Here is a 27,309-nt window from a genome sequence, read left to right as displayed (position 1 = left end):
ATCATTGGGATTTTGATAGGTGTTGCATGCAGTCTGTAGATTCTTTTAGGTAATATAGACATTTTAACTATGTTAATTATTCTAAACCATGAGCATGGAATATCTTTTCATTTATTTGTGTATTCTTTGATTGTTGGAAAATAGGATGCTGAATCATCCAGTTATGGTAAAAGCTCTCAATAAAATGGGTATAGAAGGAAAGTATCTCAACATAATAAAGGCCATATACGACAAATCTACAATTAACATCATACTCAACAGTGAAAAACTGAAAACTATTCTTCTAAGAATAGGAAGAAGACAGGGATGCTCACTTTCACCACTCTTATTCAACATAGTATTGGAAGTCCTAACCAGGGCAATTAGGCAAGAAAAGTAAAATAAAATGCATCCAAATTGGAAAGGAAGAAGTAAAACTGTCACTATTTGCTGGTGACATGATTTTATATATAGACAACCCTAAGAAATCCACCAAAAAAACTATTAGAAATAATAAACAAATATAGTAAAGTTGCAGGGTACAAAATCAACATACAAAAATCAGTTGCATTTCTTTACACTAACAATAGACTAGCAGAGAGAGAAAATCAAGAAAACAATCTCATTTACAATTGCAACAAAAAGAATAAAATACCCAGGAATAAATTTAACAAAGGAGATGAAAGACTTGTATACTGAAAACAATAAGATATTACTGAAAGAAATTGAAGAAGACACAAGGAAATGGAAAGATATTCTGTGCTTATGGATTAGAATAATTAACATATTTAAAATGTACATATTACCTATAGCAATCTACAGATTCAATGCAATCCCTATCAAAATCCTAATGACATTTTCATGGAATTATAACAAAGAATTCTAAAATTTATGTGGAACAACAAAAGACCCTGAATAGCCAAAGCAATCCTGAGAAAAAAGAACAAAGCTGGAGGTCTCAGAGTCCCTGATTTCAAAGTATACTACAAAGCTATAGTAATCAAAACAGCATGGTATTGGAAGAAAAAGAGACACATAGATCAATGGAACAGAACTGAGAGGCCAGAAATAAACCCACTCATTAATGGACAGCTAATTTTTGACACAGGAGCCAGGAACATACAATGCAGAAAGGAAAGTCTCTTCAGTAAATGTGTTGAGGAAACTAGATTATCACGTGCAAAAGAATGAAACCAGACCACTATCTTATACTAGCCACAAAAATTGACTCAAATGAATTAAAGACTTAAGTAAGAACTGAAAGCAAAAAAACTCCTAGAAGAAAACATAAGCTGTATGCTCTTCGACATTGGTCTTAGCAATATCTTTTTGCATATGTTCCTCTGGCAAAGGAAACAAAAGAAAAAATAAACAAATTGGACTACATTAAACTAAAAACCTTCTGCACAGCAAAAGAAATCATGAACAAAGTGAAAAGACAACCTATCAGTTGGGAGAAGATATTTGCAAATCATACATTCGATAAAGGGTGAATATCCAAAATGTATAAAGAACTCATACAACTCAACCACAACAAAAAAATGACCGAATTAAAAAATGGGCGAAGGATCTGAACAGGCATTTTTCCAAAGAAGATATAACAAGTACATGAAAAGATTCTCAACATCACTAATTATTAGGGAAAGGCAAATCAAAACCACAATGAGATATCACCTCACACTCATCAGAATGGCTATTATTAAAAACACAAGAAATAACAAATGTTGGAGAGGCTGTGGAGAAAAGGGAACCCTCATACACTGCTGGTAGGAATGTAAATTGGTGCAGCCACTGTGGAAAACAGTATGGAGATTCCTCAAAAAAGTAAGAATAGAACTACCATATGATTCAGCTATTCCACTTCTGGGTATTTATCCAAAGAATACAGAAACACTAATTTGAAAAGATATATGCACTTCTATGTTCATTGCAGCATTATTTACAACAGCCAAGACACAGAACCACCCAAAGTGCTCATTGATTGACAAATTGACATACACACACACACACACACACACACACACACACACAATGGAATACTACTCAGCCATAAAAAAGATGAAATCTTGCCATTTGTGACAACATGGATGGACCTTGAGGGTACTATGCTAAGTGAAATAAGTCAGATGGAGAAAGACAAATACCATATGATTTTACCCATATGTGGAAGACTACACAATGACAATGACAACAAACAAACAAACAGATACAGAGAACAGATTGGTGGTTACCAGAAGGGAAAGGAGTGAGGGGAGGGCAAAAATGGGTAAAGGGGGACATTTGTACAGTGATGGGTGGAAATCAGACTTTGAATGGTGAACATGATATAATGTATACAGAAACTAAATTATAATGATGTAAACCTGAAATCCTACATAATGTTATAAACCAATGTTACCTCAATAAAAAAAGATAAAATTAATTAATAAGCCTCTAAAAAGAGTACTATACTAGCTACTTTCAAATACTCAAATAATTTTCGTGTGGAATGATGAATTTACTCACTCTTGATCAAGAATAGAGGACCAAAAATTGTACATAAGAAATCATCTTTTATTTTAAAAGAAGGAGTTTTCAAATAATAAGTGCTATATGAAGACGGAATGACATATCCAAGTAGAAAGTCTAAGGCAAGGCTGGACGTCAGAGATATTTAAGAGACAAAATTTCCTTAATTGTATTAGTGATTGGACATAATCACCTCTAAGTTTCAATGCCAATATTTTGATATCCTAACACATGTATTTCTTTTCTACATTGTATATAAGGAAGTGGGGTGAGAACTGTGGTCAGGATACTGCAATGAAAAGTAACTACCAAGGAAGTATTCCACAGAAGCTTTCCTACATCTTTGAAACATCATCTTGTCTTACAGATATGCTGTAAGTGATTCCCAAAAGACGGAAACACATCCCAATGCAAAAACCTTTGTACATACTAGATAACAATTACATAAGTGAGTTTAAAAATCTATATTCTTATATTCTAAAAATTAGAATATTAGTTACAAGGTATATGAGTCACTTTCCTCGGTCATGGAGGAATTCTAATATGATGCGATGTGTACGTGATGATGGACCCTTTCACTACCTGTATTCCCCTGTATCTTCCTGCCATGTCTTTTCACGAAAAAGATTTATGTCTGAGTTGAGAAACAGACCAAAAATGTGCATACAGATGAGCTGAATCTAAAGCCATACTGTATGATGAAAGAGAAAATGGACTTCATATCCACTAATACAAGATTTCAAACCCAGGTATAACACTTACTAGCGTTGTTACCTTTATCAACCTCTCTCAACTTCAGTTTCCTTGGTAAATTAAAGAATATATCTACTTTTTAAGATTAGTATGATAATTGTCTTAAATATAACACCGGACACATAGGGAGTGCTTGTTCAATGGAAACAATGATTTTATCTTTGGGGGTTTCCTTGATTCCCACAGTCCATTCTCACACCCCTTTTGTACTTGCTTCTGGCATCAGATCTGAAAAGGTGAATAGGTTATTTAAAATCCCTGACATTTTTGGTTGCCTTCAAGAGAACAGCTGTTTTGACAAAAAAACTTCTCAGTACTGAAGATCAGAATGACTGAGAGGAATTATTTTGATTAGTCCTTGCTTATACCCTGTCATTCTCAACTGTATTTGCATAAAGTAATAAATTGCAGAGTTTAAAACACAAATACATTCACACCCACCAGGATGAATATTATTTTAAAAAAACAGAAATAAATGTTGGTGAGAATGTGGGAGAAATTAGAACTCTTCTGCATTGGTGGTAGGAATGTAAAATGGTACAGCTGCTATGGAGAATGATATGGTGATTCTTCAAATGATTAAACATAGAATTACTATATGATCAAGCAATTCCACTTCTGGGTTTATACTCAAAAGAACTGAAAGCAGAGATTCAAACAGATATTTGTATGCCAATGTTCATAGCTGCATTTTCACAACAAACAAATTGTGGAAGCCACCCAAGTGTTCATCAGTGGATGAATGGATAAACAAAATGTGATATATGTACTGATGATATATATACAAAATGTGATATATATATATACACACACACATATATACAATAGAATATTATACAGCTTTAAAAAGGAAGGGAATTCTGACACATGCTACAACATGGATGGAACTTGAAGACATAATGCTAAGTAAAATAAGCCAGTCACAAAAGGACAAATATTGTATGATACCACTTATATGAGAAACATAGAGTAGTCAGATTCATAGAGACAGAAAGTAGAATGATGGTTGCCAAAGACTGGGAGAAGGGAGGAATAGCAAGTTACTTTTTAATGGGTATAGAGTTTCAGATTGGGAAGATGAAAAGGGTTCCAGAGACGGATGGTGGTGATGGTTGCACAACAACGTTATTGTACTTAATACCAGTAAACTGTATACTTAAATATGGTTAAAATAGTCAATTTTATGTTATGTATATTTTATCAGAATTTTTTAATTAAAACAGACACACACACACACACACACACACACACAGTGCCCAGAATCTGCCCCAGATAAATTAAATCAAAATGTTCAGGGACCAAGGCTACACAACAGTAAATGAGTGCTTAGTAATTCTCATGTGCAGGCAGGACTGAAAATCAGTCCTTTAGCTAGTGGAGGATTCTTGTTAAAAATATGACTTCCTACATATATATATATATCTACCATTTTTTTCAATCTTTATGGTCCTTGTTAGTATGTTAGATTAACAAGGTTTGAAATAAGAATATTGGTTCTTAAAAATCTGAACACCTTTGAAGTATATTTGATTAATCCCTTGTTCAAAATATTTGATTCACAATTTAGTAACACATAGTTATTGAAAAGAAATAAATATAATTTGCCTTCTTGCACACCTAGATAGGCTACTATGACACAAACCAAATGAAGTATACTACCTCAATGTTATAAATTAAAAACAGACTTTTATACAATCTTTATTATTCTATGGGGAAAAAACACTATTTGACATAGAATAAAACAAGCTAAGATTCTTGATTCCTATATTTTATAGATTATAGTAGTGGTATTATAAATTAAATACCACGCTTATATAAAGAAATCAGAATTGCATAGGAAGAGGAAATACATTCCTCACTTAGAAGCCCTATGTTGTTCTTATCTACCAAATCTGACATAGAGTAAATGAACATGCACTGTTGGTTTCTAAGTTGAATATAATTTCTTTGCAGGTTTTCCAGAGGGCTTCCATAAACCAAGGTGATACAACTAATGTATGATGTAAACTGACATAGCTGTTAGCACTTGAATACCCTAACAAGTAATTTGTCCAAAATGATACAAAAATTCTAAATCAATTCTTGTGAGTTGATCAAATAATGGTTCAGACCAAATATCTATTCAGATTTTATCTTTTTAAATGATTGAAAGCATTTTTGGAAACTATTGTAATTATATAATCATCTTTGCATATTGTTCCCACTGAATTTCAACTCTAGGAACACCAATTTTTCCACTAGAAAAATGCCAAAAGTCCTCAAGCTCTTAAACAAAGCAACACTGTGGTACTACCATGCCTCTATTGTGAAGCATGAATCAGATCTATCTTTTGTTTCAGAATACTATCAATAACTACCAAGTAAGAGCATGCAAAAAAATGATTCTCATGTAAACAAGTGAAAATTAAAGGTACCTGGGAGAGAGGCAATACCTACATTGTGTGATCCACATACATTGTGCCTTAGGAAAGATGGTAATGTGTTTTAAGAAGGGAAAGATAAGTTGGGAGTGCTTTTTCTCAAACACTAGTCTTTTTCAATTTCAGAAATAATTACAACCATAATACTATAGCAGCTCTGTTCTTTGAAGGGAATAAAAGTTCCAGATGAAATCTCAACAGCTTTTCCTTTGTAGCCCGAGACTGATTGCAAAGGGACACATCAAGCTGTGACTGTTGGTATATGTGAGATGTTTTGCAAATGGATGGGAGAAATTATGGAAATCAGATAAGCTCTAAGAACTGATTCTAAAAAGACAGAAACAATGGATAAGTGTATGGCTAAGCATAAGAAAGCCCTTTCAAAGAGCTGAATATTTTTTATCACCCTCCCTCCAATCCTTGCAAGAATGGCTCATGTAGATACAAGGTTAGCTCTTCACATCTCTATTCTCCCGGCTAGATGTTGAGCAGCTTGAGTTTAGGAATGGTCTCCTAGCACATCACTTCCTTAGGAGCTTTTGTTAAATTAAATGCAACTTAATGGGCCAGTAGGAGTCAGGCTGCCTTTCGCCGAGAGGTCCAGGTTTAGGAAGAGAGCACACGATGAAACTGTTGTGAAACCACAGCTATACTTCCCACCCCTATTTCCATATCCCCAGAAATCTGCACAAGCAGAAGAAACACATCAATTATATGAAACTGATTTGTACTGAAATCTCTGAATCTATTTACATTCAGCTTATTTATTATTAGTCTATTGATTATAATTCACTGTCACCGGCAGATACCAAGTGGAACAACTCCAAGCTGGAATGGACAGCAAAATTAGTGAAATATAGAAAGCACATTTTTGCCTACAACTCTTTCACCTCAAGGCACTTAGATATCATATCCTGGAGCAAATAACTTTCCGATAAAAGGTGATCCTCGTAGATACAGCACTACAGTACAAACAGATTCTCTAAACTGTCAGGAATCACCGCTAAAAATTTCAGTGACTTATCTATTACACATCAGTGACCAAAAACAAGACACGATTAATGTAGCCAAAAGGAAAGAAGTGAATTTTTTTTTTAAAGCTACAACATATCTTTCCAAAGCATTTATTAAACTATTTATAATCTTTAGCATGCTACCACTATAGGTTCATCCATGCATTTCCCCTTTCAGTTTGTCATAGTAAACTCAGAACTTTTATGTCATTTTCAAGAAGATGCATGTCCTCATTAAAACTATTTTTCAGCCGATTCCTCTTGTGTCAACCCATGATAAGCCACACTAATGAACAGAAGTAATGACATAGAAAATTCTACATGGAGAAATCCAAAGTAATTCATTTTTGGCATCAATATATATTTTAATTTAAAGTAGATTTACCATCACCAAATAGTTTTACTTAAAGTCACTTGAAACCATATATTTTTCCAAAACTCTTACTATTTTAGTGGTAAAAAAAAAAGTGCAAATGTTCTGATTAATGAAAAGAAATTTATATGAGATAAAAAATTTGTCACAGCTAAACCAGAAAGTAAATAAGCTACATATGAATAATCAGTTGATTTTTACCTAGAAGTAAGTTTGCAGGTGCAAATGTGTATGTTTGTATGTGTGTAAATATGTGTTTATATGTATGTATATGTGTGCATATTTATGCATATATGTAGAAGTGAGTTTTGTGCTGAGAAATTATGCTATTTATATTATGAAATACTAATTAACGTCTACACTAGTGGTACTTTAATTTCTTCATATTTTGTGGGGCAGTCTAAAAATGGAAGTAAAATATAATTAAAAATGAAATATGGTAAAAATGGTATAAATAATAGCATAAAAAGACATAATGCTAAGGTAACTTTTTCTTTACTCTTTTCAGGAAATATGGAATCCTCCCCATAAAAAGAAAGTTGGGAAAGTCAACTTATAATGATATGATATTGATGTCTATAAACCAATGAAAAACATAATATATAAAAAATTATAAACACTCCTAAAAAATCTTCTAAATTATTTTATGTTCAACAGTTCAATCAGATTTTGAAAACGATACTTAACAGAAGATTTTGTCATCAGAAAGAACAAGAAACATATTAGAAATTAACATATCTCAAGTCTATTCCATTCAAATGATGCACAGTATTTATCTTATTCAGAACTAGATGGGAACAGGATAATTTTTCTCACTCCTTAGTATGATTGCTACAACAAATGAATTGATTAATTTGACTCAAAGTCAAAAACAAATAGAAAACAAATACATGCATTTCAATCTAATTGTTTTTTCATTTTTCTTTTTTTTTGGTGTCAACTTTCCTATGTATATCAGCTACATGTGTTCAATCAACTAAAACCCAGGGTCTGACAGTCTACAAAATATTGTTTTACCATACAGAAACAAAGCTACCAGCTCTATTTCTAATATTCATTTAAGCAAATATCTACTTCTAAAATACTAGCTTCAAAATTCTACTAGTATGCCATTATTTCATTGTAGTGCTATCATATGAGTGACAGTACCACATAGTAGTTAGGAAACAGGGTTCAGATTGCCTGGACCAAAATCCTGACTCTGTCACTTTGTAGGAATATGACCTTGGGCAAGAGCTTAACCTCCTTCAATGCCTCACCTTCCACATCTACCAAGCAGGGTTATTGTGAAGATTAAATGAACTAATAAACTGAATACTTACAATAGCAACTGGATATAGGACACTCTTTATAAATACTAGCTATTATCATGTCATGAGCTTCTCTCCGCCTGATAAATATGATATTTCTGACAAGTTAGTATGTTAAAAACCTCTTCGAAATTAAAGTAAATCAGTATCACAGTATATCAGGGTTTGGAAGCCTCCCTAAGGAAATCTTTTTTTTTTTTTTTAATGAGAAATAAATGGCAGTTCAACACATTGTCACACACACAAAAATAAAAAAAAAAAAAAAAGCATTTTTATTGTAATTGGATGCACAAAGTATGGCAAATTTCAATGTTAACATTCATTTCATAGATAACTCTGATTTTTCAAAGTTTATGATTCCATCATAAAAATTCATTTCCCAAGAAAGCTTGCAAATATATCTCAGTCTGCACGTCATTCTTTTTTCATTGCTTGTCTTTTAGTACATTTGGCTTGACTTATTAGAAGCCAAATCAAACGTCTTTTTTAGAATTTTAAAATGCAGATTCCACAGATAAACACACTGTATAATAATAGTGAAATCACATGAAGTATAGAAGAAAGAAACTAATATTAAAGGGGGGATTGGATAAGAATGACTGTTTCAGACTGCAAGTTAATATCAGTGTTGATGACAGTCTCCATCTAGGTCCACCCAGGCTGGTTCTCACTCAGAGAGGATGGCTGTTGTAGTATTCATCCCAAATATTAAGTCAAAAGTTTGGAGATAGAGCAAAAACACTTTAAGCTTTCTTTAATAACTCTCTTAAAAATGATTTATTTTTTTTAAGTGGTACTGCTTCATGGAGTAATATCTTTTCTAAGGTTACTATAGCCCTTGTAAAATAGAACTTTCTTGTGTTTCAAACCTTAAAAGGAAGAGTGTCTGGTTCTAATATTGTACAATTTAGTAAACAAATCTCTTTATTTATAGAACTATGATTGCACTGAGTTTGATGTTTCCATTCTCATTGCGCATATGGAAGTACTTCCTCTTCCGTGCATATTTCCTGCTTTTCATTTTCAATTCAGCAAACTAGAACTATAAACTGTAACTCTAGAAGTGTGAGAATCCTAATTTTATATAAGGCTTTTCCTTTTGGGGGGGGGGGGTTCTACTAAGACCCCAGCTGAGTCCAATAATCAATCAGCCCTGTTTTAAATGAAAGCTTTAATTAACTGAAAATGAGACAGAAAAGCCATTTGTTTTGAAATTTTGCACAAATAAATCTATTTCCTAGTGAATGCACTTGAATACATTTGAAAACTGGATGAAGTTACTTGTATCAACTAATAAAAATGGGCACGGTAAAGTTCAGACACCTAAACCAGTAATCTAAGGTATATATCCAAAAATAAGAGACATCCTGACATAATCATGATACCTAATTAACTTATTTCCAACTATATTATTCTGAAATGAAAGTAATTATTGCATGAATTTTTCCATTCATCTAAGCTCTCCTATTTAGTATTTTAAAATCTAACCAGAGAATAAACATCATGTTTAAAGTAGAATGATTGTAAACATGTAAAGATTTTTATTTTAAAATAATTAGATTCTTACCCTGATCGAAGGCCTTTCCTGGACTCCAAGTGCGGAAATAATCATCCTAAAGGGGAAAATAATGTGAATTGAGTGTATATGAGTAATTACAATGTAAAGATTCATGTAAAATCTAAAATAAAATATGAAATACAGAAGCTGAATACAAACCTCTACTTCCTGCAATGGCAAGCAGCAAATCATAAAAAAAATAAATAAAAAATAAAAAAAGGAACAAGAGAAAAACAATAGTTATCAAAAGGGAACACACTGTTTACATGTTATAGAAATGTCTTTCAATAAATGTGTTCATTTTCATTGCAAGCCAATGTTTACTATAACAATTTAACTATTTTTGGTTGTCACTTCTCCTAAATATTATAATGCAGTAATCTCAACTGCAATTCATTGTGCAATGTAACATGCAGATAATTACCCTAAGCTAATAAGCTATAAAAGTATCTTAACAGTTTCCAATTATACAACTTCATTTCCACAAGTGCAATAGTAAATGGAACCAATAAGATAGTAGGGAAAATACCAAGTGATTCTGCACTAGCTCATACAGTATAAATATACTTTATGCAAATCTGTCACATGTTAATTGAATATCTACAGAGTTCATCAAAATGCAATTAGAAGCTTAAAAAAAATTAAACAATTTTTTAAACAAATTAGACAATTAAATCTTGTCTAAAGTTTAAATCATCGATAGGGAAAAGAATCATTACAATATATTTACTATATATTTAGTAAATACGACTATACAACACAAAACTGGGGCAACATATACTGAAAACTTTTTTTAAAAAGCAAAGCTAAATTGACTAACTCTATTTTATTTTCCCTTTTTACCGTCATAAAAGCCTTGTAAAAGTATATGCATATCATCTTTTATGGTAAATAGGACAGATTTCACTGTTCAAATTAATAAGCTATTTTCACTACAGTAAGAAAGGGTAGCACATTACAGGTGGAGCTCCTTGATTAAATAATTCTTAGTTCCATACTCCTAGACCCACTAAAGTCAGTCTGCTAGAAAGCTACATAAGGTAGGGAATCCAAAAAGGCCAAGCAGAGATTCTTTAAATATTCTTCCTAACTTCTTTGTTAATATCCTCCAATGTACAAAGGGGAAAATGTAGCATATATTTTAATTACGGAAATAAATACACTTCTCTAATTTATTTATTCAAAAATTTTAAATTGTTACAAAAATTTTTCCTTATTGTGACTAATAATTCATCACCACCTTCTGCACTCCACCTCACCAACTTCAGATGAAAGATAGGTTGAGACAGGGTAATATTAAGAGAAGGACATGTTATGGCGATCTACATTGACATTAAATTATCCAGGTTTAGATTACCTGTGGATACCAGTGGATAACACCACTGGATAATTAATTAAATATTGATTATTTTCTCTCTTTTTAAAATCACTTTTTTAAAACAATTATAGCATGATAAAATTCTTGGAAATCTAAGCTTTCAAATTAAATCACTATACTCAAATTCTCAAATCTTTAGCTGAGAACCATAACACACTCATTTAATAACTTTTATTTTTTTAATTACATCTAATTGTTTGGGGGAAACGACAATTATTCATTCCAAACGCGGAGAGGAGTTAGAATTTCTCCCGAGGCATAACCAGAAGCTGGACCATGAGCACATGAGTGATGGATTTGGAGACAAGCAAACTCAGTTTTAAGTCTGACTTTACCACTTATTAGCTGCATCACTTTAGAAAAGGTGATGATCTGAACCTCAGATCTTTGTGAGGAAAGTTGGAAAAATAATACCTACCTATCTGGTAAGGGTGCTGTAGGGATTAGTTATAAAAAATGTAAAATACCAGCACAATATCTGGCATAAAGGAGGTGGTAATCAGAAGGGGCAGGTTCATCGCTGTTAGAATCTTTGGGCAACATCACCATTGGACAAGTTCTCGTTACTGCTGACAAATTTCTTTAGTTTTTCCGGTTTTTTAGCAACAGCCACGGACTCCGCATAACATTTTTGAAAGTGATGTCCAAACTGCCCCCCTCACCAAATGTCAAATGTTAGATGCAGTGAACTTTTTTAAAGCCTACATTTATGAGTGTAGTTAATCTAAGAAGGCAAGTATTTCTCTTATCATCTCAGATTCTTCTGAAGTGGCACAGCTACCAGTGGCACCACCCAAAGTGTTTATTACAATAGTGACTCAATTCATATAAATATCAAAGAGCTCTAAAAGGGTTGGAATAGGTGTGGAACTGACATTGTTAGCACTGAAGACTGATAACATGAAAGCAACACGTTCAACACAACACACAGTGTTTGAAATATTCAACATCTGTACAGAAATTAGTTGGACATACACAAAAAAAGAATATGATGGTAAAATCTAAGTTTAACCAGATTTAAATAACTTCCTTCAGAATAACATGGTCATGTTGGGTTAATCTGGGACCATAGCTATATACAAATCTATAATCATAATGCAAAACATGAGCCTGGTTTTTTGGTTGTGTCAAGGGCAACAGCAACGTCTGGCCATTGAGGGGATCTGATACAGTAGAGAAAAGCAAAGTAGTTAGCCTATTAGCTATTTTTAGATGTTTTTCTTTGTGTTCCCACATCACTAGACTTTTGTTTTTTCTGAAAATGGTTTCACTTCATTAAATCTTAGGAATTTTGCCAGGATGAGAAATAAAAGTATTTTCACATAAGTGTTCATTCAAGCGCAATTTCTTTTGTCTCAGAAAGCTTTGTGTGAATATTGGTGGTTCTCAGGCTTCAATTTAGATCCAAAATAAGCCAACCAAGGATTTAGAAAACACTGCAAGAAATGCCCCCAATTGGAGAAATTCAGTTTTATATGACTGAACCCAAGCCTGAATGTTCCAGTAGGCAAAGCTGGATCCTTGTCACTCCTGTTCCAAAGCTCATACCAGTGAATTACAGCGATTATGAGAATTTAATACTATACCTCTGTCAATTTCTTATATTTAAAGAAATAATATTTGCTAGTTTTCCAAAAAACATAGTTTGCATAAGAAACTTTATTTTGAGTATCCTATTATTAAAATTTTCACTTGTGGTTTTAATACTCTATTTTTCCTAATGTTAAATAAAATACATATTTAATGTAGAGCATAGTTTCTCGACTTTGGAATTATTGTTTTTTGGGCCAGATAATTCTTTGCTGTATTGGAAGAGGGGGGCTGTCTTGTGCACTGCAGGCTGTTCAGCAGCATCTCTGTCCTCTGCCCATTAGATACCAGTAGCAACTTGCCTCAAGGTGTGACAAACAGAAATGTCACCAAATATTGCCAAATGTCTCCTCAGGGGGAAAATCACCTATTTGAGGATGACTGACATAGAGTTATTGGGAAACACAGAAAGACAAATTAATCAATATATCCTACAATAAAGGATTGCTAACAGTAACAGATTTTTCTTCACAAATGTTTTATTATATGAAGATAATATTATACATGCAATTTTATCTCCAGGTTTTTTGTGTTACATTTTATTGACAGCATTTTACAATTGTATTAATATCTTTTATCAAAATATTTAATGGCTGCCTAGTGTTGATTCTTTAGTGTTGATTTACCGTCATTTAATTATCCCTTCATATATCTTGTTTTCATATTGCTTATAATATTTTGCTATAATAAATAACTCTTACATAAATGTCTAAGTATCTATTTTCTTATAAATACAGAATTTAAGTATAAGTTTAGGAAGGTGATCACTGAGAATAAACACCTTGCCTAGAAGAGAGAAACTAGTTTCCTGTGACAATAACTGGTTATAAACAGGCTTTGCCCAGATGAAGTAGGTCGGAAGGACAGGTTTATATCCAAAGATCAACTATTTGGTTTATTCATTCACTGCTACATCTGTCCTAATAAATTCCCCCATTGCCTGAAGGAATAATATGGATTGGCAAACTAGGTCAAAGATTACTTAAGCATCCTCACAGATTTTGATACATGATCAACTGGGAATGGGAGAGTCTTGATGCCTAGAGCTCCACAATACCTAGAGATGTGGCATTATATTAGCCATTTTTCAGCCATTCAACTTGCTCCAGTGGCTATGAAGAGTTGTATAGGCAATAAAACCTTACTGAAATATATATTTGAAAAGAAATTGCTAACAAAGCATGCCAGTTTTAAATAATAATCAATAGAGATAATATTGAAGTCTACTGGACACAATTTTGTCCTATATTCCCATAAGCATTCTGCAATTTATAGTAAACAACTGCCATAAAGTATGTTTAAGTCATAGAAAAAATATTACACAATTATAAAATGAGACACAGAAGATAATACTTTTAGAGACACATTGCAAAAATAAAATGAGTGTTAAAGTGATGATTATCAGTGGTGGGTATTTCTGATACAGCATAGTCACATCCTAAAAATATGACAGTCCAGTTCTAGGTGAGGTATAGAATTTTATGGTTAATCTACACCAAATTAATCTAGGTGACAATATGTCCACAGTACTTCTTCTTCCCTATCTGAAGTCTGATATCAGAATATCTGGGATTTCATATAGGACATTTGTATACAGTCATCCATTTGGAATACATACGCACACACATACAATTTATATATTCATGCACATATGTTGAAATATATATACATACATGTCTATATATTTTAAATAGATGAGTCTATTACAGAGATTCATTTCATTAGTGTCTGTCTATAACATTTAAATTACATTTAAATAATATTTTAGTCATACGAGACATCTCATAGGGCAGATATATTTTACCCATTTATAGCTTTGCCAAAAAAAAAAATCCATGTGGTATAAGATTGAAAAGATTTCTTTAAAGATTTGCAGAACTACCTTATATATGACCATGGAAACCTAGAAACCTTATTCCCAGAGACAAAGTAAATAACTAAATAAATATGTTTAACTATGGTATTACTAACTATATGCATTGACACTTTGTCATTACAGTAAGTGTCTTTGCAAAGAATTCTCCCATAAAGTGATGGCATCAGCTCCACACTACAGTCAACAAGGAGAAAGCCCCTTACAACAGTTCTCTCTTAGTCTTTCTTTTAATTGACAGAGTCCCACTTGATATTACATTTTTTACCCTAAGGGATTTTTAACCGTATTTTATTATATTAAGTACTTATAAATTGTACTTCATTAGTGATACACTATTTAAAATACCCTTTTTAAATTTTTTTTTTAAATGGATACCTCCAAAGCAACAGTGTGCTATTAGTGATGTCAGTAACATAATTATTGTTTCAAATTTTGAATGAATTGTGATTAAAAAAAGGAAATTTGAGAAAATGCCAGAAATAATAATTATGAAGACTTAAAGATAAACTTATCTTGATATGAATTTTCAAATCGTAGCTTAATAATTTCAATTAATGAGTTAGAATTAAAAAAAAAAGAAGAAAGAAAACAAAGAGGAAGATATAATTGGACATCAGGGCCAAGAGTGAGGTTTCTGAACAAAAAAACTCCAGGTTAGAACCCACTGTCTACCACTTACTCTGATATTTCAACTGGCCTTAAGTTTTCTTTTCTGTAAATTGAGATTAATAATAATGTCTTTAAACTGGGTAAAGATTACATTAGATAATATATTTAAAATATTAGTATAGTTACTAGTTCACAATAAACACTTCAGAATTGGTACCTATTATTATTATAGCCAGGAAAACATTCTAGTGATTGTCATCGATCATTACAATGCTATCCATGAATATCTTTCTTAAATTGGCATCATATGAAAATGAAATTTTTGAATAAAATATGTGGTATATGCTAGAAGGAAGATTATAACATAAGGAACAGGCAGTGGGAAAATAGCCTTTTAGGAACTCAGTGTGGACTCTGACTCCTGAAGCCAAATGTACATAAAAGTACATCCTCCGGTGATATATCAGAGACTTGTGATTCTGTTTTTTTTTCAATTATTCTAATAAGCATTTATTGTGCTTCCAATAGACGCTAAGGCAAAAGAAAATTGAGTGATACATAGCCTGTGACTTCAAGGAGCCCAGAATCTAATGTGAAAGCCAGAAGCACTGGAGAATGGAGTCAGCATTTGAAGATAAATCTGTTCAAAGCATGATGAGAGCAAAGAAAGCAAGCAAATAAATCTGTAACGTTGTACGTGAGATATTTTCGCAGAGAAGTTAACTTGTAAGCATGTTCATATAGGATACAGAAACCCAGAAAGTTAATTTTCTAAGGCCTTTGAGATATTATCTAGTCTTCCCTACCTTTAGAGAGAAAGAATCTGAAAGTTCTGTAGTATGGGAGCAGAGAATTTCCAAAGATGGCCTTCGTCAAATTGCTTTCTTCACTATACATTCATCCTGCTACTCACAACAATATGAAGTCTCATCCTTATCGCCTTGAAAACAGTCTGGCTTTCATGACTTACTTGACCAACAGAATGTGGCAGAGTGGATTTCAGGAACTTCTAAGGCTAGCTAATAAGAAGCCTTTCATCTAGTCACCATGAGAGAAGCCCAAGCCCCATGCAGAAGCCACTAGTCTACATCTCCTCCTGAGCTCCCAGATGGCAACGAAAATCAACTGCCGGACATGTGAGAACTTTCAAACGACTCAGAATCCAGCACGCCCATTTTATTGCAATCACTTTTTAGAGACTCAAAGTGAGAAATACTGAACTGAGCAGAGTCAGAACACATAACCATGAGAGATAATAATGAACTGTGGTTTTCAGCCACTAAGTTTTGGGCTGGTTTGTTACAGAATAATAAATAGCTGGAAAGCCCTCAAGTCACACAATTAGTCGTGAAGATGAAAAAAATATATACAAGATCTCCAAATCAGGTTTAATACGTCTTTCCTAACAGCATGTCTTTGGATACACAGATACAGAACCTCCAAACTGCCCCTTGTTCACAGGATTTAAACTGTGATCCATTAGGTAAATCCTTCCATTAGTCCTCCGGGGTAACTAATGCTGAATGATGGCTTTAGTCTTAGAACATGGCTACTTGACCTTGCAGAGGACTCTCAGAGCAAATCCTGAGGAGTCATCAGTATCTTGACTCTGTATATGCATGTCAATTATACTCTATTCGTTCTTCTCAGGGATTCTCCTACTTATCTACTGACTTTGTTCTCTTTCTGGATTTTTCATTCATCCTCTACGCCCCATCAACTACCCTGCACCCAAACCTACCTACCTGACTTGCCAACCTTGACCTTCTAGCCTCTATTTGGCTAAGCCTTGCTTCCAAGCAACTACCTCTACCACCAATATCTTTTTCCACAAGCCGGTAAGAGACAAAAGGGTTCCTGGTCTCAAATTCCACCCAAACAGGACATAGTCACAAACACATCTGGAATTAGGGAGTGTTTTTGGCCCTAGTCCTCTTCAGGGAAGGAGAGATTGGGCAAAAGGTCCCATGCTGAAAGATCCTATTTATTCCCAAGGAGTAAGTAAATCAGCAAAATGTTTATATTAGGGGAAAATACAAAAGACAGGGAGACCCCTGATTTTTAACTTTTGTACAATTTTGCTTTTGGATTCAAATCTCCAGAATCAAAGCAAAGATAAGTTATTTCTCACGTATTGACAAAAACCTTGTCAATCTTTTCTATATGTACACAGAAGTAAAAATAGTATGATGATGATGATATGAATGTATACTGAGGGTGGGGAGGTAAATTTCCTAGAATTTCTGTATTTTGTGATTATGTCCCCCCAAACCCTCCTAAACAAAACTTTAGAATTTCCCTATTAAAATGAACTCTTATTGTTTGCTGTGTTTCACTACCTCAGCTAACTTGTGAGGCACTGCTAGTTCTATAAGCTAAAAAATAGAAATAAAAATCTGTTTGTCTTTTTGAAATGTGTTATGTTATGACAGTCTCATTTACACATCTCACCCTATTATGGGAAGAATGGCTAGTATAATACTTAAGCCACTAAATTTCACAAAAGAGGAAACTCCCCTGTGTAGAAATGCTTAACACGGAATTCAATCACAAGATAGAGTAAGTAAGCTTTGTCTGGGTATAAAGGAATTATCTATAGGAGACAAACTATCTATTTCAGGCCCCCAAGTGTCACATTTATTACCCAAGTACCACTCATTTTTCCAAGTGATGTCCTAGGACCCTGAAAGAATTCATTTATAACCCTTTGGTGAGCCCTTTATTTTTTAGAGAGCATTTTATGCTCGCTGACTCACCACAGATTAAACACATAAATAAAATAAACTGTGCAAAAAGGACTGAGCCATTGGGGTAATTCCTCAACTGTCTCTGAAAATCTCTGCAAATTGAGGTTAAAATCCTTCTGAATATATATGGCATGTGTACTGGTTACTTTTACAATGACACAAAACTTGTGATTCATTAATATACGGGAAAGACACAAAAAATATTTTGCCTTAATAAATAAAATAAGGACTTTTAAATATTGGGAATCTTTATTGTAACCATAAGAACACTAACACACATAAAGAAATTGAGAAAAACAGTGGCTGGAAGTTACTGTTCACTTACCCTGTACCAGGAACTGTTCTAAGCACTTTACTCTCAGCAGCTGTAAGAGGTAACTGCTTCTAATATCACTCCTGTTTCACAGATGAGGAAAGTGATGCAGAGAGAGATTAAGTAACCTGCTAAAGTTTACATAGCTAGTTAGAAGTAGAGGTGGGATCTGAACCCCAGAAGTGTGGCTCAGAGCCTGCATGCTTAAACATTCCATCATACCACAGGTTAGCAAATACGGCCCATAGGCTAGACCCAATACATGCTTTTTTTTTTTTTTTTTTTTTGGTGAGGAAGACTAGCCTTGAGCTAACATCTATTGCCAATCCTTCTCCTTTTGCTGAGGAAGATTAGCCCTGGGCTAATATCCATGCCCATCCTCCTCTATTTTATGTGGGATGCCTGCCACAGCATGGCTTGATAAGCAGTGTGTAGGTCTGCTCCTGGGATCTGAACCTGTGAACCGCAGGCCGCCAAAGCAGAGCACACGAACTTACCCACTATGCCACTGGGCTGGCCCCCCAATACACGCTTTTATAAATCAAGTTTTATTGGAACACAGCCACGCTTATGCTTTTTTACATATTGTCTTTGTCTGCTTTAACACTTAGCACAGCAGAGTGAAGTAGTTATGACTGAGACCATATGGCCTGCAAAGCTAGTCTTAAACTGAAAAAGACCCCTGTACTATAGAATATAGTATTCTATACTACAGTGTCCCCTATAAAAGAACGCATACAAAAAAATAATAAAACAATATTTAATGGAATTCCTCTCTATTTCCATATAGGAAAACAAATCTTTTCAGTGGGGAAAAAACGATATTTAATGTGTTTAATGTTCTGAGTCTATGATTCAATCCCAAAATCTTAAGGCCTATAAATTTTCCAAGTATTTCATTTCCCCTTTCTGACCAAAAATATATCATCTAGCTTTGGATATAATCTACAGATGAGTTTACCATATTTTTAGCACAAGAGATCAAGATGTATAATCTGGAACAAAGGAAGAATATGATTTTGAAAATCTTTATGATATATTATATGAAAAAGTGTTGCAGGCACAGGTTGTAATTGTGTATTACGTATGACATGATGATCCTCAATTTAAAATGAAAACCAAAGGGTAAATTAAGGCAAAGTGCTTCTAGGTACTATAAAAGTGCTTCTAATCCTAGAACACCTCTCAATAAATCAAAACTTTATTATTATTTGGTTATTGGAACAAAATAACAATATCAATATTTTCATATTTATTTCACATTCTTGGGTATTTACAACAGCGTTTTCTTAGTGTTCACAATTCATAAATTTTAAAAACTATATGAAATTAAATATTGAATATAATTTAAATATAAGAATGTGTCATCATATCAAATGTAAATAAAAATAAATTTATACACCATATAAATGTTAAACTCATACTATCAGTCTGATATAAATCATTAGCATAGACAGTCAATGAAAATATAGTACTATTCAAGATATAAATACTGTGTAAAACAGAGGAAAGTTAGTCATCATAAATGAAAGCAAAATATTATTTATCTTTTTTACAATGTGCTATCTTAAGAAACAAAGTACATTAGTTGTTTCATTATTGAGTCAAGAATATATTTCTGTGCTTTTTTTTCTCCAACAGCAAAAATAAGCTCTTCAGATTCTATGCTGATTGTGTAGCAGGGAGGATGTATTTCTAAGTGAACTCCAATTATTCCCAACTGGGTCCTTATCATAATTAATACCTGTGAATATATTTTTGAACATATCTATTTTTAAATACAAGTTGAAAGCTGTTTTGCTCATATTGAGTTTTCATTTTTGTTTTTAAGACAATTTTTGATTTGCTTTCATTGTTATTATTATCATTTTATTTCATCATGTATAAACTGAGATTCTAATGCATAGTTGCTACCATGTATAGTAACAGTGTTACATTCATAGTTCACTGGTTAGTAAAATCTTTGAACTGAAGTATGATTTATTCTTGCCCTAAAAGCTTTGCTTTGTGACTACTATCTTCTCCTTCCTCTTCAGTGTTAGAGAGAGAGAAGACTTTCTGAAAGAATGATCCTTTGCTTAATTCAAAAATTTAGTAATGTATATCTCTTGGAGTTTGTCCCAATATTTAAGTGTTAGATTTCAGATTTTTTAAAACACTGAAATAACAATAATACCACCGAAAACATCAAACAGTTTTTTAAAAATAGCCCAGCATACCAGAAAGCCAAAAATGAGTTACAATCAGTAGTAAAGAATTACATAGAGGATAGTGGCTAAAAAGCAGTCCCCAGGAATCCACTCGACTCTGTGCACTGATAGTAGATGATGCACTCCTCCCCTTTTCCAGGAAGGGTGTATTAGTTGTCTACAGCTGCATACTAAATTATGCCAAAATTTAGTGGCTTAGAACAACAAACATTTATCTTACAGTTTTCAAAGGTCAAGAATCTAGGCGTGATTTGCTGAGTGACCCTGCCCAAAGTCTCTCAAAAGGCTGCAATCAAGGTGCCAACCAGGGCTGCATTCTCTTCTGAAGACTTGACCAAGGGAGGATCATCTTTCAACCTTTCATGTACTTTTTTTTAGCAAGATTTCATTCCTTGCCAACTTTTGGACTGAGGGTTTCAGTTCCTCACCGGCTCGGTTCCAGTTCCTTGCCACACGGGTCTCCCCACAGGGCAGCTCACACTATGGCCTCCCACAGTGTGAGGACTCTGACAGACCATGAGAGAAGATGCCTAATAGAGAATATGGTCTTTTTTAAGCTAATTTCAGAGTGACATCCCATCACTATTGCACTGTTTATTTGTTGGAAGTGAGTCACTAGATCCAGCCCAAAATCAAGCACAAAAGCATGAATACCAGGATGTGGGGACCATCGTGGGCCAGCTTAGAGGTTCCATACCAGAAGGGAGTACTAGAAACTCTTTCCATCATTTGATACAAGAATACTTTGTTTTGCTATTGTGAAGATTTTCAAGAAAAGGGATTTCACATCTCACGCATTTCTTTCATTTCAAGATTCAGTAGCCTTCACTGTGGATGGCTATGCTATGTAGCAGTGCTTCAGAAGCTACTTGTGGTGAAGAACCAGTTTCACTTTTCCCAATCCATGTCAGAACACGCCTTTTGTAAAATGCAACAAAATCAATTATTTTAAAAATGAAATAAAAAAGACTTTACATTAAAATAATATTTTTTCCTTATAATAAGGAAGTGAGATAAAATAAATAACATTTTGCCTCTAATCTGCATTAACCTGGTTTAGACCATGTATCAGTCCATTCTCTCTTCTCTTAGTCTACAATCATCAAAAAGCAAGAGCTAACAACAAATGTAGCCATGAGAAATAAATGTTTTGCACATTTTAAAATTTACATTATTAAAATAAATCACAGTAAAATTTTATAACATAGGTTATCTTATATGGAGATTTGTATTTTATAGATTTAATTATAATAAACTACACAAAATAGAAAACTTTAAGTAACTCTTAAAATACACACACACAAAAAATTTGAACATTGTAACCTGTAAGCCTGCTAATAGCCTCTTCCACAATAAGCACTCTACAGAATAAACAAAATTTTAAAACAGTACAAACTGCTTATTTTCTTAAGTTTCCACTAATTAATTAGGCTTATGATCTCCTGTGAGACATTTTTTTTGTATTAAGCAATATAATAGCCAAAATATATAATTAGAAAGTCAGAACAGTGTGACTTCAGATACCATCAACCAAAAATCAGAAATATTTCAAAATTTATACAGTCCTTTTAATAACTTAGCTTATTATTCTTACATTCTTTTAGACCCATAACAAGAAAAATAAATTTGCCATAATTATATCAAGTCCACACACAAGAAATTAAAGGGACAATCTAACACTCATGTGTAAAAGTATGTATGGAATTGATTTGATATTTTTAAAATTGTGTTAAAATATATCAATTAAAATCAAAAGAAAAAACAAAAAATTGTATGGTTGAAATTCACCCACTTTATTTTATATTAAAGAAGAGACTAAATAATATATGCACCATAATAATAAAACACAATATTCCTCCAGTATTTAATTTATGATTTGAAAAGATCAGTTTTGAAAGTATAATTAATCATTCAATCATTCTTAACAACTATGTATGTATGTGTGTACACATACACACACACTCTTTGCACAGTTCTTCTGATTTCCAAATAATCCTGCATTACCTATTTTGTACTACTGTTATCTCATCATCATTAAAAGAGAGACAAAAACATGTAGCGCAAATGAAGAGTACAGAAATGAAACTCATAAGGAATTGCACAAGATGTTCTTATCTAATTGCATCTTGTAGTTCAAATTACCAGAACATTTTTAAAGCAACAAGATTCCCTTTAGAATAATCTGATGTTAAGCAAGACAACATCTATATTACACGTGTTTTAAGTTGAAAAAAAAAGTGGTGTCACACGTTTAAGTTATAGAACATCCAATTCTGCTTCCTTTTTCCTTCTTCTGAATATACACACAAAATGAACAATTTTTTAATATGGCTCAATGCTCATATTTAATATATAATACCTGGTTTTATTCGTACTCTGTGTACCTCATTTGTACTTTAATACAGCCAAAAGTTTTGAATATTATGGAAGAAAAGATTAATGTTAGTAACCATTAAAACATATTTCACATATTTGGTTTCATTTTTTATTGTAGGTGAGTCCTTTTATAGAAGGAAGAGAGGAAAAAAGGATGGAAGGAAATGAGGAAGTAAGGAATGAAGTAAGGAGAGGAAGGAGGGAGGGAAGAAAGGTTGGTGTTTAGCAAATGTTCATTTAATAGCTTTTATGTGCCAGACACCATGGTAGGCTCTGGCCGCTGGAAGATGAAAAAACATAGACATAGTCTGTTCTCATGTAATTTACAGTCTATTTAGAGACAATCATGGTAGCAACACAACGTAGCTAAGATACAAAGTGTTAAATCTGCCTCAGCCTGCTATGATCCGGATCAGAGTACACAGCATCAGGGCTGTAGCCTGTAAAATGGCAAGCAGAAATGCTTCATGCAGAAGTACTAGCAAATAAAAAGACATAGATATAACAAACACAGAGAAGTCAGAAATCTACAGGTAGTTCAGTATATGGGATCATAAGGTAAGTGTGTATCTATGTGTGTCAGAATCACTTGATCATAACCGTGTATGTGTGTGTGTGTGCAGGAGGATCAGAAGTTTTTGGAAGGAATAGCGATGGGGGTGGGTGGTATACTGACAGGCAAGGTGGCTAGGAAGAGACAAGCAAACTCATTATAACCAGATTTGCTGCTGAAAGATATATTTTTTCCCTTTACTTTCAGATTCAAAACTAGTCTAAATGTTTTAAGGTCACCACATGTCTTCTAGAAAAATCAAGACGTTGGTAGATTTGCATGAGTCCTTTATATCTACAAAGAGTCCAGAATCATAGAATAATAATAATCACAACTGCTAATATAGTATGTATGCTATTATCAGTCACTCTTTAAACATCGCAATTACCCTGTGATATAAGTATCATCTTTTAAAGTTGGCCCTCCACGTCTGCGAGTTCTGCATAGGGGATTGAGTATCTGCGGGTTTTGATATCCACGATGGTCCTAGAACCAATCCCCCATATGGAGGGAAGTCTATACTTCAATATACAGATGAGGAAAGGCTACGTGACAACCTAAATTATTTTTGCTCACTGATTTATTTAGCAAATATTTATTGTCTATTATGTTCTACTTCTAAGCAAGAAGGAAAATCAGTAAATAAAATAAAGTGTCTTCCTGGAGCAGAGAGTCTGACACTGAGGCTCTTACAGTTCTATGTAATATTTATGAATTGAGAAGTTCTACAGTCATTGCGAAGATCCCTTTTGTTGTTCTCAATATATTCTATTTTGATATTTACGTTTTATTCTTTCCGTTTGCAAATGGCATTTGGGCAAATGCAAAGAAAAAAATCTACTTATCTTGCATAAGACTATATGTGCAGAAATTTTAGATGCAAGCTCAAAAATACTGTCAAATATAAAGATGAAACATCTGTGAATGTCTGAAGCACATTTTAAAAACACAGAACTAAATCTTGTTGCTTTCTTCTACAAAACGTGTTAGTTTTCAAAAGTTTCAAAACTATTAATGCCTTTTCAAAGCTTCCCACAAAATTGTTTTGTCAGTATCCATTCATGGGGAACAACCTATATCCCTTGATAGAGCCTAATTTATGCTCCTGACTGTGTTTTCTTTGAACATTCCTGGATTTAATTATCTGGAATAAACTGTTCCTCTTGACAAGAAATACTGTTTCTTGGTTTTATTCCACATCTATAGAAATTTAGAAGCAAGATCCAACAGAAGGGGGGCAAATCTTTATAGACTAAACACACCACAAAAATAAATGTCCATGGAGCATGGTGAAAAGAGCCATTTCCTTAGTTTTAATCAGTGATTAGATGCCAAGAACACATAAGAAAAAAAAAAATCAAATGCAATAGCCAATTTCTCTGTGAATGTGTGATTAATATTGCCAGTCAATTGAATCTTGTAAGCAGTTCAGAATGTTGTTAATTACAGTCCAGGGGAAAGCAAATTCAATATCAAACACTTTTAAGCAAAAGTAGATGGGATTTTATGGTGTTGGCAACTGTAATGTGTTTTGAGCAGTGCTGAGCTAGTTCGTACATTAGCATAGTTGTTTATGGACTCAGCGATATGATATTTAAAATGTACTCTAATGTAGGTATTAAATTAGATCAGAACTGTGTTTACCAGTTTTAGGGTGGGAGGCCATATGTGCTATAAAGATAAAAGGATTTAGACAGTTGAAAAATCCCTATAATGAAGAATGCAAGAGAATCTGCTATCTGGGGGGAGCAAGTAATCCCTCACCAAGCAGAGTCATTGCAAACTGCATCGATGGCAAATTTTCCTTTTACAAATGTTCTCCACTCCTACCATTTTCCATCCGTGGCTATTATTCATGGTTTTCAGTCTTAGATATAACTATATTTGGCTCTGATGGTCAACTTCTAACTCTTTTAAGATATTTCACATTCTATAAAAGGGCGATTTCCCACCACTATAGACCTCATCTTGTGGCCTGTGTTCTGTTGCATTAGGAGCTAAGGAAGTGAGATGGCTTAAGGAGCTCAGGTGACCTTGGGAATGCCACCTGCAAACAAGTTTCCAATGTTCCCAGCAATTTGTTATTTGGATTGATCAACTCTCCTTTTATACCGCGAATGTCCCCTGAAAAGAAAGCATGTGATCAGTCATTCCTAAGAAGCAATTACGGTGATGTTAAGTAGTACTAGATTCTCAGTAATGGAATGAGCCTTCCTCCCATCCCTGCTCCAAAGAGAAATATAAAGGGCAAAGGGGAATTTCATAAGTCACTTTAGGACAGCAGAGCTGTAGACAGAGGTCTAAGCAGAGTGTTTGGAAATCCACAGAGCAGCTTGAGAGGACTGGGGAAAGAGAGCGATTTATAAGAGTAAGTGAAATGACAAAAATCCATTGCAGTATCTGCCATGCCATTTTGCCTCAGGTATTGGGAATAAAGCCATAGCATCTACCTGACACTGAAAAACAAGCTGTGATTACCTCACTTCAGGGAGGATGGGTAGAGACACCTACATGGAAAATTGAAAGGCGGCATTGTGATTGCTGTATTCTATGCCAACTTCTTGTCTTGATGACGATGCCCTATGTTCCAGGGCAATGCTTCTTTGAAGCTCACCCCATAAATCCCTGTTTCTGCTACTATTGCTGCCTCTTGAGGCAATACGGTATAGCAGAAAGTTTAGGAATAATATAGACATGGGTAAAGATCTAGCGCTACAATTAACTGGTAAAGGACTTTGAAAAAACTATATACTTTTAGCTTCAGTTTCTTCAACTGAAAAACTCTGGATAATATCACCTTTACAGGGCTTTGTGAATATTAAATAAGGGAACATGAAAATGCACTAAGCACAATTTCTGACATTTAATGAACTCTCAAATAAATAAAACTTTGCCGCCTTCTTTCTTACTCCCAAATAATGTTAAATTAAAAATTGTCAGCCCTCTCCTGTTGATACTTTCACGGCTTCAACTTCTCATTCATTCATTCACTCATTCACTCATCCATATAATTGTAGTTTGGTATATTAATGCATATGATGTTAATGTAGAGTTAATATGGAAAGAAGACAACATCACAGTCACACATCAATTATTGACAGGGATATATTCTGAGAAACGCATCATTAGGTGATTTCATTGTTGTGCGAACATCACAGAGTGTCATAGAGTATACTTACAGAAACCTAGATGGTATAGCCTACTATTCACCTAGGCTATATGGTACTAATCTTATGGGACCATTGTCAAATATGCGGTCAATTATTGATCAAAACATCTTTATGCGGTGTACGACTATCATATACCCTTTAGATCGCCCCCAAAGAATTAAAAAACAAAAACAAGGCAGAAAAGTTCTTTCACAACAAAATCGTGTTCTGTCAACTTAATCTCCCTCTGGAGAATCTCAATGGGAACTGTGTTAGAGAACTAAACATTTGGAAGCAAGAGTAGCAGCGAGAGAGGCAACAACAGAACCAAAGTTAGGAGAAAGCCGAAGGGATTAGTAAGCAAAATTTATGGCTAATAGGAAGTTGTGAAGGAGAAAAGATATGTACAGAATGGATAAAGCAGTGGGATCACAGAAAGAGCAAAATTGAGTCTCATTAAAAGATAGGCGAAAACTGATTAGCTCCTGTCTCAAATCCTGAATGACATCCCTGTTCCAGCCTTCCTAATGACAAAATATAGTACGGTCGGCCCTTCATATCCATGGGTTCTGCATCCAAAGATTCAACCAACTG

The 27,309-nt window shown here is 33.7% G+C and overlaps 1 protein-coding gene across 1 annotated transcript in view; it reads right to left on the bottom strand.

The window, feature by feature from the left end:
• The window catches only part of SPOCK3 (SPARC (osteonectin), cwcv and kazal like domains proteoglycan 3), a 452,647-nt gene that overhangs the window by 276,493 nt on the left and 148,845 nt on the right, over positions 1 to 27,309 (bottom strand). The window contains exon 3 of the mRNA XM_087437447.1: positions 9,924 to 9,969. Coding sequence (XP_087293573.1) covers positions 9,924 to 9,969 — 46 coding nt within the window. The remainder of the gene's footprint in view (positions 1 to 9,923; positions 9,970 to 27,309) is intronic.

This window comes from Ceratotherium simum, chromosome 12 (genome assembly GCF_057802395.1).
Source record: "Ceratotherium simum simum isolate JZ-2026a chromosome 12, ASM5780239v1, whole genome shotgun sequence".
In the NCBI taxonomy this organism is placed as follows: Eukaryota; Metazoa; Chordata; class Mammalia; order Perissodactyla; family Rhinocerotidae; genus Ceratotherium; species Ceratotherium simum.
Note: the sequence above shows the minus strand (reverse complement) of the source record. Positions and strands in the feature narration are given on the sequence as shown.